General features: G+C 43.8%; 1 protein-coding gene and 1 pseudogene across 1 annotated transcript; both read right to left on the bottom strand.

Annotated features, from left to right (window-relative positions):
• Window positions 1–2107: 2107 nt before the first annotated feature.
• LOC103740946 lies at window positions 2108–2949 on the bottom strand (annotated as a pseudogene).
• A 12170-nt stretch (window positions 2950–15119) lies between these two features.
• LOC103740941 (olfactory receptor 2A12-like) lies at window positions 15120–16076 on the bottom strand. Its single transcript, XM_008841625.1, has one exon. It carries the CDS (start codon window positions 16067–16069, stop codon window positions 15122–15124), a length of 948 nt encoding a protein of 315 aa, XP_008839847.1. The 5' UTR covers window positions 16070–16076; the 3' UTR covers window positions 15120–15121.
• Window positions 16077–16492: the final 416 nt, after the last annotated feature.

Genomic DNA, 16492 nt, shown 5'->3' with positions numbered 1-16492 from the left:
ATACTGGCTGTTCTTGCAGAGGACCCATGTTCAGTTCCTAGGACCCAGATAGCAACTAACAACCATTCATAACTCCAGTTCTAGGGGATCTGATGCCCTCTTCTGACCTTCAAGGGCATTTTATGACACAGGTGCACTTATAGACATGCAGGCAATAACTCATACACCTAAAATAAAAATAAATATTTTAAAGGGGGTATGTATGAATCTATATATAACATGACACAGAAATAAATCTATGAGAAATCTATGCACAAAACCCAAAACAAACAATAACAAAAAAAAAAACAAAACAAAAAAACAAAGAGATGCAGTGACTTGCCTGAAAACAGAATCAACCTAGTGTCACATACAGGATGAAGCACTGGGCACCCTGGTATTTATTTTATTTTTGGTTTGATGAAATCATCTCTTTTTAAAAAAATATTTTTACTGTTTCATACAATAGACTTTGATCCTATTCAGATCCTTACACTGGACTTTTTTGGGGGGGAGTGTCTTTTTGAGACAGGGTCTCTTTGTAGCCCCAGCTGACTTGAAACTCACTATGTAGACCAGGCTGGCCTTGAACTCACAGAGATCCACCTGCCTCTGCCTCCCAAGTGCTGGGATTAATGGCATGCACCACCACGATGGGGATTACCCTGGAATTTTTGAATGACATAAGCCCTTAAATATTGCCAAGCATGGTTATATCTCTGCCTATTTCCAAGACAAATGAGCAGGGACCCAGAAGATGAGAAATATTTGACGAGACAATGCTGTTAAACAACGCAGAACCAGACTCTCAGGCCAAGACTAAGTCTGCCATGTCTATACATGCTTAATTGTCTAAGTTTAAGCTAATGGTTGCACCTGAACTCTAACCAAAATTTGTCCTGTTGCTGAGAACTGGTCGTGCACCCCAGTAGTCACAGAACCATCTCGGAGGTTGGCATGAGGGAGAAGGAAGTCTCTAGACATTTTATTCCAAACTCAGTGGGCCCACAGCCATCAAAAAGATGGTGAGCTTTGAGAAGGGAGAAGCTGGCAGCTTGCACAGTCCTAACAACCAGGAGCTCCCTAATTGGCCCCCAGACGAGAATGCCTCACTGAAGGACAACGTGGGAACTGGATCATTTGGTTAGAAACTTCAAGGAAACTTCTAAAATTTTTCTGGGTTTGTGTCTGGAGAGGGAGGTTGAAGGCAACAGTGGGATTTTGTTGATACTGGAGACAGAGCATTGAAATGGTCCCTTGAGACTTCCTCACAGATTACCATAGTTTACAAAGCACTTTCACATGTGATTCCTCACCAGGTGCTCACTGCAGGTCAAGGAGGGAGGCCTTTGGGTCCCCACTTTACAGATGATGATTATGATGATGATGTCAGTGATAGCATCATGACAGAGACTGAGCCTTTGCTATGGGCCAAGCCTGAGGGAGTCACTAGTTTTGGTTTGATGAAATCATCTCTTTAAAAAAATTATATATATAGTGTGTGTGTGTGTGTGTGTGTTTGTCTTTTTGAGACAGTGTTCCCCTGTATCCCCAGTTGTCCTGGAACTCACTATGTAGACCAGGCTGAACTGACAGAGATCCGCCTGCCTCGGCCTCCAAAGTGGTGGGATTAAAGGCGTACGCCACCACGCCAATATTTTTACTGTTTCATACAATATACTTTGATCCTATTCAGATCCTTACCCCCGAATTTTTTTTGGGGGGGACGCTCTTTTGCTGTTAGTTTTGGTCACTTTGCTGATCTACGTGTCAGAATAGGCCTTTGAGGTCAACATAGCCAGCTCCCTGTTCCTTACTGCCACGAAACTAAAGCCTCCAAATCAAAGGAGATTCTCAACCAGGTGTGCTAGTGTGGGAGACTAGAACCTCAGTGTCTTCCTCGAAGCCATGGGTCCTATACATTGCCCCGGGCTCCCTCTTCTGCTTTGTTCTCTGAGATTTGAAAAAAGATCTGTCATTATACCCAACAACAATTAGCTCACCTGATCTGCCTGGTATGTCCTTGGCAACCTGGGTCCTGGTGTTTGGATAAGAACAGAGGGACACACAGTTCTGAGACGCCACTAGGGCGATGATCACAACGACAATGATAACAACAATAACAGCTTCACATAAGGATGATGGAGATAATAGTTCGACTTGGACCAAACCAAATCTTGGCGCTTCCTGGGAGCCCCTTGCCCTTTGAGGCTTTCTTGCTGGGCGGGCGGTTCTTGGTGCCTGGCGCTGGTTCTGCCAGCTCAGCAGGTGTTGCTCAGAGTCCTGAGAAGTGGCTGCAGCTGCCACTGTCGTGACTTAAATGGTTTTTGTTAAGGTTGACAGCCTCACTCTCAGTCTGCTGTTTCAGACCCAGCTGCTGCTCTGTGCTGGTCGGCACGGCTCACTTGCTCTTCAATGCCTGACAGCACAATCTCACAGCCCACACACCACTCCTGCAGGCTTTGGGCAATGGCACTGTGGTCCTGGCACTGGATGTCCTGTCCAATGCTGTAGTCGGCCTCTAGCCTCTGATGACGCTGGTCCAGGGACAAAGGACGTCAGCATACACAGCCTCAATCACAAGGTCTTCTGGTTGCCACATGTTATGCAGGGTCAGGGCCTCCACCAGCACTGCATTTGTGATACACTTAATTTTGGAGGCCAGAGTGGCAGCTGAGAGAGGTCAAAGCTTATTCTTCTGAGCTTCAGTGAGTGGGGAAAGATTCCTGGCCTAGCTTACGTAGTCAACATAGGTCTCATAAGCAAACACTATGAGTAGCCAGACTGTGGAGGCGAATCGCTTTCTGCCAGACCTCTAGCGTTGGGCATATCCGGCAGTTCACCAAATACTAGATACCAGGGGCTTCCAGCACCTGGTGGATGACTGCAGCCAGCACTGCCCCCTTGGCAGACTTGGCCAGCAGCAGAAACTGTTCCTGATTTTGCCGTCACCTTTACCTCTGCACTCATGCCTGCACTGAGGTGCGGGGCCCTGGTCTCAGCGGGTCTGGAGCTGGGAGCTTCTTCCAGCACACAGGGCTGGCTGCCGCTTTGTCACCTCCACCACATCTCTTTGAACATCAGTTTCCTCATCTATCCAAGGGAAGATGGATGTGCCTAGACTGTACTGCCTCATCAGAGCTGAAGTGATGATCACTGACACAAGTGAGAAGACTGGTCATTGGTGAGGAGTTCATGCTCGGCAGTAGTACTGGAGGGGCCAGGGCTGGGGTGCTTCTGATTGGTATTATTTGCCAATTTCTGTGATACAAATACAGTGGCCAGGGCTACCGACATGTGTCCTAGTTTGGTTTCTTTGTTGCTGTGACAGACACCACGACCAGAAGCAACTTGGGGAGGAAAGGGTTTGTTTCATCTTACAGCTCACAGTCCATCAGCAAGGGAATCCAAGTGTGTTAGTCACTTTCCTGTTACTGTGATAGAAACACTGACCAAAACAACTTCTAAAACAAAGAGTTTATTTGAGCTTACGGTTCCAGGGGAATTACAGTCCGTCATGGCAGGGAGGCGTGGTGGATGGAGGTGGCTGGAGCAGGAGCAGCAGAGGTGAAGCTCTCATGTCAGCACAGGCACAGGAAGCAAGAGAGCAACTGGAGATCCGGCAAGGTTTAAGAATTCTCTAAGCCCACCCCCAGTGACATGCTTCCTCCAGGATAGCCACACCTTCTAAAACCTTCCAAAACATCGCCATCATCTGGTGACAAAATGTGCAAATACTTGGAGCCTATGAGCGATATTTTCATTCAAACCATCACATCAAGGCAGAAACTCTTGGAGGCAGGGACTGAAGCAGAGACCATGGAGGAAAGCTGCCTACTGGCTTGTTTCCCTGGCTTGCCCAGCTACTTTTCTTATATAATCCAGACCCACGTACCCAAAGATGGCACCACCAACAGTGAGCTAAGGCCCCCCCATATCAATGAACAATCACAGAAATGCCTCACAGACATACCCACAGGCCAGGCTGATGGAAGAAAGTCCTCAACTGAGGTTGCTTTTCCCAGGAGACTCTAGTGTGTGTCCAGTTGACAGAAACTGACCAGTACATCATGGCAGCAACATATGTGACTGAACAGTGGCAGACATTCCACATCATTGGTTAGTATTTCCACACACACACACACACACACAAAATCCAGCAGATTAAACAACCTCTAGAACACAGACTGCAGTAAAATATAGTTAGATGATCAGGATGTGAAAAGCTTCAGCATTTACTGCCTTTACCTTGCGTTCTTGTACTGTGTTTTTCCATGCTGTGAATCAAATTCCAGGCCTTGCCATACTAACTCGTCAGCTGCTGTGTATCTGAAGTATAGTCCCAGTCATACTGCCTTTGTCTCAATACAACTTACTTCATTGTGGTTTCATATGGGCTGTGTTTAACAACTGGCAAACAGAATGTCTACGATCTTATCAATTGCTCTGGTGGTCTGTGGCTCCCTAGGAAGGACCTCACGGTCCAGTCCTTTCCTTTCAAATATTTGGGAAACCAGGGCAGCGAGAGAAGCAGGGGCGAGAACTCAAGGTCATGGGCAGTTGGCCAACACTGGTTCCAGAGTGTTCAATGTTATCACATTTTTTATTTTAATTTAAATTTATTTTTGAGAATTTCAAACCTATATAGGGGAGTAGATCTAAACACCATCAAATTATATTTTATGAAAACCACAAAAATTAATAAAAAATAAAAGCACCAAATTATAATATACCTGGTAAAATTTTTTAAAATGTATTGGAATTTTATGTGTTTCATACACAAAATCATCTTTATAGCCCCTTCCCCTTTGGCGCCCTCCCGCTCTCCCCGCCACTGGAGTTCATACATTCTGTCATTTGTGTTAAGGTCTATCATGTAAAGTTAGTGTCCCCAGATGTCCCTCGGTGCAAGTTCATCCACTTGGATCTAGTCAGTCTATCTAGAATCCGCCCCCCCCACCTCCCTTTAAGAAGATCAGCTCTTCCTCACCCAGCAGTAATCAGCTGCCAATAATTCTTCGACTAAGATTGGGGCCTGCTGTTCATTTCCACAGTTCTGTGCTGGGTTTTTGCCTGCTTAAGTTTGCATGGGTCTTGGGTATGCTGACACCATTGCTGTAGGTTCGTATGAGAAGAGTCCCAGGAGCCTGTAGGACTATTTCTGTATGGTCCTGCACCTCCTCCCTGGATCTTAACAATCTTTCTGCCCCCTCTTCCACAGTGGCCCCTGAGCCCTGGGTGGGTGGATTTCAAAATAGGAGTCCTGTCCAAGGACCCACACTCTGCAGACCCTTTTTCTCTGCGTTTGGCCACTTGTGGCCTTCTGTGTTCCTGGCCCTCTGTTGCATGAGGGAGCTTCATTGATAAGAATTGAAAGATGTGTCAGGCGTGGTGCATGCCTTTAATCCCAGCACTTGGGAGGTAGAGGCAGGCAGATATCTGTAAGTTTGAGGCCAGTCTGGTCTACATAGTGAGTTCCAGGCCAGCAGGGGCTACAGGGAGACCCTGTCTCAAAAAAGACCCCCCCCCCAAAAGAATTGAAAGATCCATTAGCGTTCTCTTCATCCCTTGTTCTATGTTCCATGAACCTTAGGTGTAGAGGTTGCCTCCTAAATGTTCCACTTAGGCTTGGGCAGTTCACAGACAATCTCTGTGTGTGACCAGTTGTGGAACTCTGTGACTATTTCTATCTCTTGAAATAGAAGCTTCTTTGATGGACGGTGCCTGGGATACTTATCTATAGATTTGTGGATCCATATTACATTTGTCTAGGGATGTGATAGCCTTGGGGTTTTCTCTAAGATCTATGACCTCTCTAACTATGTGTATTTGGCTAAGTTTACAGTACCACACATGAGTTTTCTCCCATTGAGTGGGCTTTAAGTTCAATTACGTAGCTGTTGATTATCTCCAAGATAAAAGTGCCACTACTGTACCAATGTTGTTTGCTGTGCTGGTCACTGATGTGATTTGTAAGACTTGAAGCTGGGGTTGGTCCATCAATTGATGTTCTCCCTTAGCAGCTTGTGTAGTGTTCTCCAAAGCTATGTTATGTCTGAAATAAAATTTAAAATAAGAAATTTGAGTTAATAAGCAAAATATAAGCAGAAGAAAATGTATTCTTCAAAATTCAACAACTTACTTGTGATTCAGATTAAAGAAGAGAAATCACAATGCAAAACACAAAACATTCAGAATTGACCAACTTTGGTATTTTGCTTAAAGTAGATTTTATTTGTTCATTTATATCTTAAAATGCATCCTAAAGTTCTCTCAGTAAGAGTGAACTCATGGATGGCACTGTAAACACAGCTAAATACACATCACTGGAGAGGTGATAGATCCCAGGGAAAGCCCTATCTCTGTCATAACTCTAGGCAAATGAAATTTCTTACCATATGCTAAATATGGATCCTTATATTTACAGACAGGCACACTGTACACCACTCATCAAAGAAGCTCCCTTTTGCAACAGATGGAGGCTACTGCAGAATCCCACAACTGCTCACACACAGAGCATATATGCCTGAGAGATGCCCAGTCCTAGGTGATATGTCTTCAGCGAACCTCTATACCTAAGACTCATGGAACATAGTGGAATGGGGGAGTAGAGAGAAATCTAGTGCATCCCTCAACCCTCACCAGTGAAGCTTCCTTACACAACAGAGTGTGATGCACACAGTGGCCAACTTTTAAAGAATAAGAGGCTGCAGAGCGTGTGTCCCTAGATAGGACTCTTATATCAAACCTTGTATTAGTCACTTTTCTCTTTCTGTGATAGAAACACCATGACCAAATGAACTTATAAAAGGAAGAGTTTATTTGAGCTTACTGTTCCAAAGGGCCAAGAGTCCATCATGAAGGGGAGGTTTGGTGGCAGAGGTGGCTGTAGGAGGAGCAGAAGCTAAGTGCTCACATCTTCAAGCAGGCATAGGAAGCAAGAGAGTGACTCAAGATTCAGCAAGGCTTAAGAACTCTGTAAGCCCACCCCCAGTGACGTGCTTCCTCCGGCATAGCCACATCTTCTAAGACCTCCCAAAACAGCGCCACCAACCGGGGACAAAATGTTCAAATACTTGGAGCCTATGGGCGACATTCTCATTCAAAGCATCACAAACCTCTCCCACCAATGACTCAGGAACCATTGTGGAAGAAGAGGTGCAAAGATTGTAAGAGACAGGGTTGGTCCGTGAACACAGGGAAACAGAGGCTTTGAGGTCACTGGAAACTACATATACGAACTTTTGGTGATGGTGGCATCCAGCACAGGACCCATGGCAACTCAATCAGACAAGGGCCCAGAGCAGAACGAGGAAAATGGGAGGCAGGTTGGCCCTAGTCTGGGAACTACTGGAGACTGATCACTACTGGGTGAGGTAGAGTAGGCATTACAAATGATCTCTAAATAGTCTGACTAGACTCCAGTGGATGAGTTTGCGCTGAAGGACATCTGGGCACAAATGCTTGACTGGATAGGACTTAACATGTATAGCGTAATACATGAGGTCCAGTGGGGAGTGGGGTGGGAGGGCATGGATGGGGGGGAGGGGTTCTAAATTTGATTAGGAACTGTTGTATGAAATGTACAAAAGCTCAATAATTTTTTTAAAAAATTCATCTGTGTAAGAGGAAGAAGGAGACTCTTATTTTCAAGATTTTAATGAGTTGCATTATGTGGACCAATAATCACTTGAAAAACAATTGAGATTTTAGGGTAAACTGCTATTTATTTGCCTCTCTCTCTCAGAGAGAGAGAGAGAGAGAGAGAGAGAGAGAGAGAGAGAGAGAGAGAGAGAGAGATACATGTATGTGTGTGGAGGTCAGAGGACAACTTTTGTGGAGCCATTTCTCTCCATTCATCTTATGTATGGGCCCCAGGAGGTCGAACTCAGGTCCACGGCTTGTGTGGCAAGTGCCTCTACCCCTGAGCCATGTCGCTGGTCCTGGATAAATTATTTTCTAAGAACTCTTAGAACAGCTGACAAAAAGTCAGGGCTCTGAGGTCAAAGTCTAATATAAGGGAACCAGAGAGAAGTTAAAGTTTTGTTCTGAGAACATTTATTGATTCTGGCACACTTGAGTGTTTTTCTAAATTTTTAATTGTGTGTGTGTGTGTGTGTGTGTGTATCTGAGTGTAATGCCACATGTATATGGGTGCCTGAGGAGATTTGGAGAGAGCCTTGGATCCCCTGGAGCTGGAGTTACAGGTGGCTGTGAGTTGTCCAACATTGGGTGCTGGGAACAGAACTGGAGTCCCCTGTAAAAGCAGCAAGCATTTTTTAGTTTTTGAGACAGGGTCTCCCTGTGTAGCTCTGCCTGACCTAGAACTCACTACATAGACCAGGCTTGCCTCAGACTCACAGAGATCCACTTGCCTCTGCCTCCCAAGTGCTGAGGCTAAAGGTGTGTGCCACCAAGTCCAGCTATAAAGCAAGCACTCTTTTTTAAAAATAAATAATTTATTGAGACTTTCATACTTGTGTATAAGGGTTTTGATCAAATCCATGCCCACTCCCTCCCCCTCCAACTCCTCCCATATCTCCCTATCACTTTTTTTCTGATAACTTCATGTACTCTACATTTTTGGCCTTTGGAACAGAGTATGTCGCTAAGAGGCCCAAAGACATTTTGACTTTTAGCCAAGAACTGGCTACTTTTCTTTGGGGTCTTTTTACCCTAACTGCCTAGCCAATTCCTACCTCTGAAGAGGTTACCCAAATTGCCGATAGGGAATCAGGATGCAGACTGATCTGGCTTCTTCCATGTCGAACAGGGATGCAGGGTGAGGCAATTGGAGTACCCCTTCAGTGGGTCTATCTAAAAGACTCCCAAATTGCATAACTCTTGTCTCTAAGGGGAAAAAGAAAGTCCTTGAATCACGAATAGGAGATGTGAAGAGAAGTAAAGGCAAGAGTAATTAGCATTACAAGTTCTAGACAGGGAACTAGAAAAAAGTCAGAACAGGGCAATTTTCAAATGTTCATATGGGAGTCCACTGGAATTTCTTGACGAGAGCTTCTGAAAGCATCCCTCTATTAGGTTCCTCCTCATTTTTCTTTTGTCTTCCAAGGATGGACTCTAGAGTGATGGATTCAGGATTTGTAAAGCAAGCACTGTTAACCTCAACCATCTCTCCATCCTCAAGTATTGTTTTTGGGTCCTCATGGGATATGGAAGGTAGAATACAAAGCCACACATTCCTCACACATACAATGGGGTGTCCTCTTCACATTAATCGGACCCCAAAACTGCATAAACACAATGAAAGAGTGAACCAAAAACAAACCCACATATTCTTACCACCTTCACCTTCAAGACTAGCAGATCGGGGAGTCCTTGGTGCTGGTCAGAGTGGGTGGCAAGAAATCCTGAGAGCATGTGGTCACCAGGCAGCCTTTGTACAGTCCTGCTCTTTGGATGGGCCAAAACCCTCAAGCTTGCAACTGTTCTGTGGAGCTTCAGGCTGGTAGAACTCAAGTGTCCCTGACAGAGCAGAGATTAATACAACTCTACTCTGTGCATCTCCATCTCAAGCCACAGAGAATTCTCATCTATGATTGGTCAAAAAGATAGCATATCTCAAAGAGAAACGAGCCACAAAGAGTAAGAGCCAGCAGGAAGAACAGGTGGTAAAACACACCCAGACACATGATCATATGTAATTTGCGAAACAACTACGCTGCGTATTTAAAAAAATAAAATGGGAGCTTGAAAATAGTTTCCCTGAACAGGAAACGGTAAAAAAGGTGATAAAGTATTTGATATAAAACATACACACACGGAGTTGGAGAGATGGCTCAGCAGTTAAGAGCAATGGCTGCTCTTACAGAGGACATGGGTTTGGGTCCCAGCAACCACATGGCAGTTAACAACTGTCCACAACTCCAGTTCCAGGGGAGCTAACACCCTCTTCTGGCCTCCAACAGGCATTACACAACATGGGTGCACTTACATATATGCAGGCAAAACACTCATACACATGAAATAAAAATAAATCAAAGCCCAATAACCACAATGACTGGCACAGCAAGCCACCTCTATTGGTGTATCGGTGGCACTGTTATCGGGGGACAATCAACAGCTATTTAATTAATTGGACTTGCAGCCCTCTCAATGGGAGTGAACTCATGGGTGGCACTGTAAACACAGCCATATGCACATGGCAGGAAAGAGCATAGATCCTAGAGAAAGCCCCATCTCTGCCATATCTCTGGACAAATGAAATTTCTTACCATACGCTAAATATGGATCCTTACATTTACAGACAGGCATACTGTACACCACTCATCAAAGAAGCTTCTTTTTGCAACAGATGGAGGATCCTACAATGTTTCACAACTGATTACACACAGAGAATATATATCTGAGAGATGCCCAGTCCCAGGTGACATATTTACAGTGGAACCTCTACACCTAAGGCTTGTGGAACATAACTAAACAGGGGCCAGAGAGAAAACTAGTGCATCCCTCAACCCTCACTAGAAGCTTCCTTATACAACAGAGTGTGATGCACACAGAAGGCCACAATTGGCTAAGATTTAGAGAATAAGAGACTACAGAGTGTGTGTCCCTGGTAGGACTCCTATATTAAACCTCACCTCATCCACCCCCAACTCAGGGACCTTTGTGGAAGAGAGGGTGGAAAGATTGTAAGAGCCAGGGTTGGTCCATAAACATCAGGAAACAGAGGTTTTGAGGCCACTGGAAGCTTGCACATGTGAACTTGTGGCAACGGCCGCATTGAGCACAAGACCCATGCCAACTCAATCAGACAAGGGCCCAGAGGGAGCGAGGGAAATGGGAGGCAGGCCAGTACTAGTCTGGGAACTGTTGGAGACGGATTACTACTGGGTGAGGAGAGTAGACCTTACTTACCATCTCCAGATAGGCTGACTAGATGAATCTGCACTAAATGACATCTGGGTACAATTGCTTGACTGGATTGGATTTAACATATATGGTGGAATGCATGAGGTCCTGCAGAGGTTGGGGGTGGGGGAAGGTATGTGGGCATGGGTAGCAGAGGGGGTCTAAATTCGATTAAAAACTGTTGTATGAAGTGTTCAAAAGCTCAATAATTAAAAAAAAAACTTTAAAAGCATGCACATGCACACATACACAATAAATAACTGTAGAATAGGTCCTCTCGAGACTAGAATCTTCAAATGACAGAGACTGGCCCTGTCCCCAGCATAAGCCCAAAACAGAGGCAAAACCACTGCTATTTACAACCTGGAACCTCAGGGGAGGGGTTGTAGCAACTCAGAGAAGGCTGAAAACTCCTGCCCAACATTGGAAAGTCCTCCACCCTCCAGTCTGCTCCACCATCAGCCTGTCACTAGAGGAATATGGGTGAACCATGGCTTGCTGTAGAGGACCAAAGATGCAGGCTCATATGAGGGGACCACAGCTCCAGTACAGATAAGGGAATCACAGCACCAGCTTTCGTGAGGGGACCACAGCTCCAGTTTCACAGGAAGGGACCATAGCTACATGTTCATGGACAGGGACACAGCTGTGGTCTTGATGCCACACATGTATGCTGAATTTCTGCCATTCTCAGGCACCAAGAGTTTTTCCATTATTTTTCTATTATTCTTCTACAGCCCCAGGGTGCCTTCACCTAAATCCTATGGAAAATGTAAAACATCTCATTGAACTTCTAGAGATAAAAATCACAGTTTGGGAAACTAAAAAAAGAAAGTACTATAATAACTAAATCGACATAACTCTCAAACTGAAAATATGAAATTATATTTTAGATGTCTACTATAATTTTTGAGTGTCATTTACTGACAAAGTCGTACTACCAAGCTTCAATAATAATGTAAAATTTGTCACTGTTGCTGTGATATGAGTTTGGCATTCACTCCCTTATACATATACAAAGTTTTTAAATGGAATCATATTATTTTTTTAAATTTTCTGATCTTTTGTATATTTCATGTTATTTTTTAAAGAAAGCAATACTAATAAAAAATTTTAAACAAACAAGTGAAGTTAAAGAATACTCTTAACCAGTAAAAAGTAAGTCAACATTTATAAATGTCCAAAATCTATTGTTGAGTGGTTGTTGTAAATTAAAGAAACATTCATAGTGAACAATTCAACTGAAAATTCATGAAAATAAAATTGCTTAAGAATTGCATTTAAAAGAAATCTTTAAAAACGTTACCTAGCTCTGAGTCTGGGGTAATGGATTATTTACTTCTTTCTGTTTGGTTGTTTCACAAAAGTCTAGAGGTGAATATATCCTACTTTTGTAATAAAGGGAACAAAGAATAAACTTGGAAGATATTTTAATGTATGTAACAGACAAAAATACTATGTCTGAAACGTATAACAAGCTTCAAATCATAAAAAGGCAAGCAATACTTGCTACTTTTTAACATATTAAGTGCCTTACATGTATCATCTCATCTAACCCCTCTGATAACCTTCTGAGGAGTATACCTTTTCTTCCCAGTTACAGAGGAGGAAGCTGAGAGCCAGAGAGATTAGGCAACTTGCCCAGAATTACCAAGTTAATAAAGATACAGCTAGAATTGAACCCTGAAGTCTGAGTCTATAAACTCACAACACTAAACAGTGCTACCAGCAATTTTCTGGGAAGATGATAAGCTCCAGCAATGCAGAGACAGCAAGAAACAAAATCACCACTTTCATCTATAAGACAGAAATATTAGAATGTTTGATTAAAGAACACCAAGTGTTGGTGACATTGGCTGTGGATTGATATAACTACTTAGAAAGGTAATTTTGAAGTATCTGGCAAACCTGAAGTTTCTTTTTCCTTAGAGCCTGCAAAGTTTACTTCTATATATAAATTCTAGAAAGATATATGAACATCTTGGATGGATAAATGCCGAAATACATTTTGAACATTTCTTTAACTTATGAAAAATGGAAATAGACAATATTGAATAAGAGGAAATTCGATAAATAAGCTGTGGTATATTCAGATGCTTGCTGATGGGATGAGCGGGGTCTGTAATTACAGGTGAGTGTCAGAAGAACAGCACTGAGTTATGTACTTTTTAGTCACACTGACATCATATCGCCCTTTAAAATTTTGACACATGTAAGAATGGTTTTATGTGTCACTCACAATTTGTTTTAAAAGTAGGTTGAATAGACTTAGTTCAATGAAAGTAGCTGATTCTGAGGAGTCAGGGCTATTCAAAGGCAGCTTAGCTTTATCTATGATCTCATCTTGACATTCTGTAGGCATTACAAAAACAGAGAGCATGGAGTTCGGGGGGGAGTTGGAGGGGATGGAAATGGGGAAGGGGGTCTGAATATGATCAAAATACATCGTATGAAATTATCAAAGAATCAATAAAATATTTTTCCTTGATTGTTGAATTTTTGCAAATTTCATACAATATATTTTGATGGTATTTAGATCCCCTCCCTTATCCCCACCTCTCCTTACTGCACCCCGCCAATTTAATATAATCTCTCTTTCTCCTCTCTCTCTTTCTATATGTATGTGTATGTGTACGTGTGTGTGTGTGTGCACCTATAGAGTCTAATTTTGTGTCCTCAAATGTCCTTCTGTGTGGGTACATCCACTGGAGCCCTGTTAACCTATCAAGAGTCACATCCTTGAAAGAGACTGACTCTCCCCCTCCCAACGTCCATCAGTTGCCAATAGTTCCTTAAGCAGGGTTGGGGTTTCTTACCCACTTGAGAAAAGGGAACTCTTATCCACTGCTGGTGGGAGTGTAAACTGTGCAACCATTATGTAAATAAGTGTGGTGATTCCTCAAAAAGCTCTAAATTGATCTACCATTTGACCCAGTCATACCAAAAGACTCCATACCCCGCTACAGAAATACCTGTCCATCCATGTTCATTGCTGCACTTTTCATAATATCCAGGAATTGCAAACAACCTAGATGTCCATCAACTGATGAATAGATAATGAAATTGTGGTACATATGCACAATGGAATTTTATTCAGCTTTTAAACTGAAATTACGAAATTTGCAGGTAAATGGATGAAACTGGAAACAACCATCCTGAGTGAGGTAACCCAGACCTAGAAAGGCAATTGTCACATGTTCTCTCTCATAGTTGGATGCTAGCTTTGAAATCTTAGATTTGCATGTTGCAATGTGAAAATCCACAGAGGTCAAGAAACTAATAAATGGTCATCAGAGGATGGGGGAGGCTTCCTGGGAATGGAGGTAGAATGCAGTGACATCAAGGGGGAAAGAGGAAGAACAGAATAGGAAGGTTAAGTGGGGTGAGGCATGGGAGGGTGGGGCAGAGGAGGGAGGATGGGGAGGGAGAACTAACAATAAAACGTTTTAAAAGAAAGAAAAAAGGCTTGGACGATGCATGACAATGTATTAACACACCTATTCCTGTGTCTGTTTCTCTTTAACCATACTTTTGTATACACATTTGGATACAGACATGCATTATATACAAATATTTTTATTTTATGAAATATCCTTCACGTATGTGAGTGCACCGATGTCTTGCAATGCCACGGAGGTCAGAAGAGAGCTTCGAATTCTCCTGGAACTGGAGTTAAGGATGGTTCATAGCTGCCATGTGGGTGCTGGGAATCGAACCCGGGTCCTCTGCGAGAGCAGTCAGTGCTCTTAACCGCTGAGCCATCTCTCCAGCCCTGAAATAATCTTTTCTTAACAGTGAGACTTAAAATCTAAATTTTGTATCAAGCATGGTGGCTCACACCTTTAATTCCAGCACTCAGGATGCAGAGGCATGCAGATCTCTGTGAGACTGAGGTTAGCTTGGTCTACATCAAAAGTTCAAGGCCAGCTGGAGCTACAGGGAAACCCTGCTTCAAAAAGACCAAAAGCAAATAAAGCAAGCAAACAAAAGAACTTCTAAAAGTAAGGAGAGAGCCCAGGAAGGGTAACAAAGCAATGGCCACAACCTTCAAGGAGTCTTTTTTAAAGAAACCCTTGTCTTTGGTACTTAACTTAGTCTTCGGTGACAACTGAAAATTTTCCAATTAATGGTGGGACTCTGTTTAAGCCACACCCACTCCTGGTTATTCATAGCTCTAGGAAGATTTGAATTGTTCAGAACTGATGTTATTAGTATGTCAAATGAACTCTAGCCAGTCTTCCTGTGACCAGGGCCAACTGTGGAATATACTGGATCACCGGGCTGTCCCTCTGTCTCCCAACACTTTTAGAAAAGCCCCCTTTACATCATTGCTCCTGAGGCTGTAGATGATGGGGTTGAGGAAGGCAGAGACGACATTATAGAACAGAGCCAGCTTCTTGTCCCGTTCTGGGTCATACCAAGAGCCAGGCCTCATGTACATGATCATGGCTGGCCCGTAGAACATGGTGACCACAGTTATGTGGGAAGCACATGTAGAGAAGGACTTGAGCCTCCCCTGGGATGAGCGTATTCTTAAGATGGAGACAAAAATGCGGGCATAGGAGGCCAGGATGAGGGACAGTGGGACTAAAAGCAGGATGAACCCCAAGATGAAGTCCAACCGGTCATTGAAGGATGTGTCTGCACAGGCCAACTTCAGGACAGCAGGCACTTCACAGAAGAAGTGGTTGATCTGGTAGGGACCACAGTAGGGCAGACACATGGTGAAGACAGTGTAGATCAGAGCCCCAGTGATACTAATGGACCAACAGACTGTGACCATCTTGACACAAACCAGACGGCTCATGAGTAAGGAGTAGTGAAGAGGGAAGCAGATGGCAACATACCTGTCGTAGGCCATAATGGCATAGAGAACACACTCAGCAATGCCTAGGACCAAGAAGATGAACATCTGGGCTACGCAAGCAACCCAGGAGATGGTTCTCCTTGGACACACCATATTAGCCAACATCTGGGGCACAGTGGTGGTAACATAGCTCATGTCTACCAAAGAGAGAATACTGAGAAAGAAGTACATGGGTGTGTGAAGGCGAGCGTCTAGGTAGATCAGGGTGATGATAAGGCCATTGTCCAGGAGGGTGATGAGGTAAAGCAAGAGAAAAAAGATAAATAGGGCCACTCTGACCTGTGGCTCACTTGAGAAGCCAAGGAGGATAAACTCAGACACTGAGCTGTAGTTTTCTTTGCCAAGGTGCTGCATGGTGAGCTGCCTGTTAAGGAGAGACAAGCACCTTCCTGTAGATCTGTCCTTGGCCTTGACAAAAGGACAACAGTGTTCACAGAAGTGGGGCCTCACATACAACAGCATGCACACGGATTTGGTCAAACCTCTGTTGAGTTGGGTGAAAAGAGTAAGGAAAGCAACTATGGCACTGGGCGGGGAACTGGAAGGTCTGACTAATCACAAGACCATCTCTGGAAGCCACCTTCCTCCACAGAAGACAGGAAATTAGGTTATTTTTGCAGTAGGGACAAGACCAAGCCATAGCCACAGCTATATTCAATTCTGTCACACTTGAGCCAATCTGGAGTAGGCAGATCCTTCTGCTGAAAATCAGCTACAAATCTGCAAGACTGAGTTAACACTGTGGGTAATTGGGGCACTATCATTCCAGAGCTGTGT

This window comes from Nannospalax galili, unplaced genomic scaffold, assembly GCF_000622305.1.
Source record: "Nannospalax galili isolate Female #2095 unplaced genomic scaffold, S.galili_v1.0 scaffold1160, whole genome shotgun sequence".
Taxonomy (NCBI): Eukaryota; Metazoa; Chordata; class Mammalia; order Rodentia; family Spalacidae; genus Nannospalax; species Nannospalax galili.
The sequence above is the reverse complement of the archived record's forward strand: the minus strand, read 5'-3'. Positions and strand labels throughout refer to the sequence as shown.

What these genes read in the sequence shown, in the direction of transcription:
- LOC103740941 (XM_008841625.1), bottom strand. Translation starts at nt 16,069, where the DNA reads ATGCAGCACCTTGGCAAAGAAAACTACAGCTCAGTGTCTGAGTTTATC.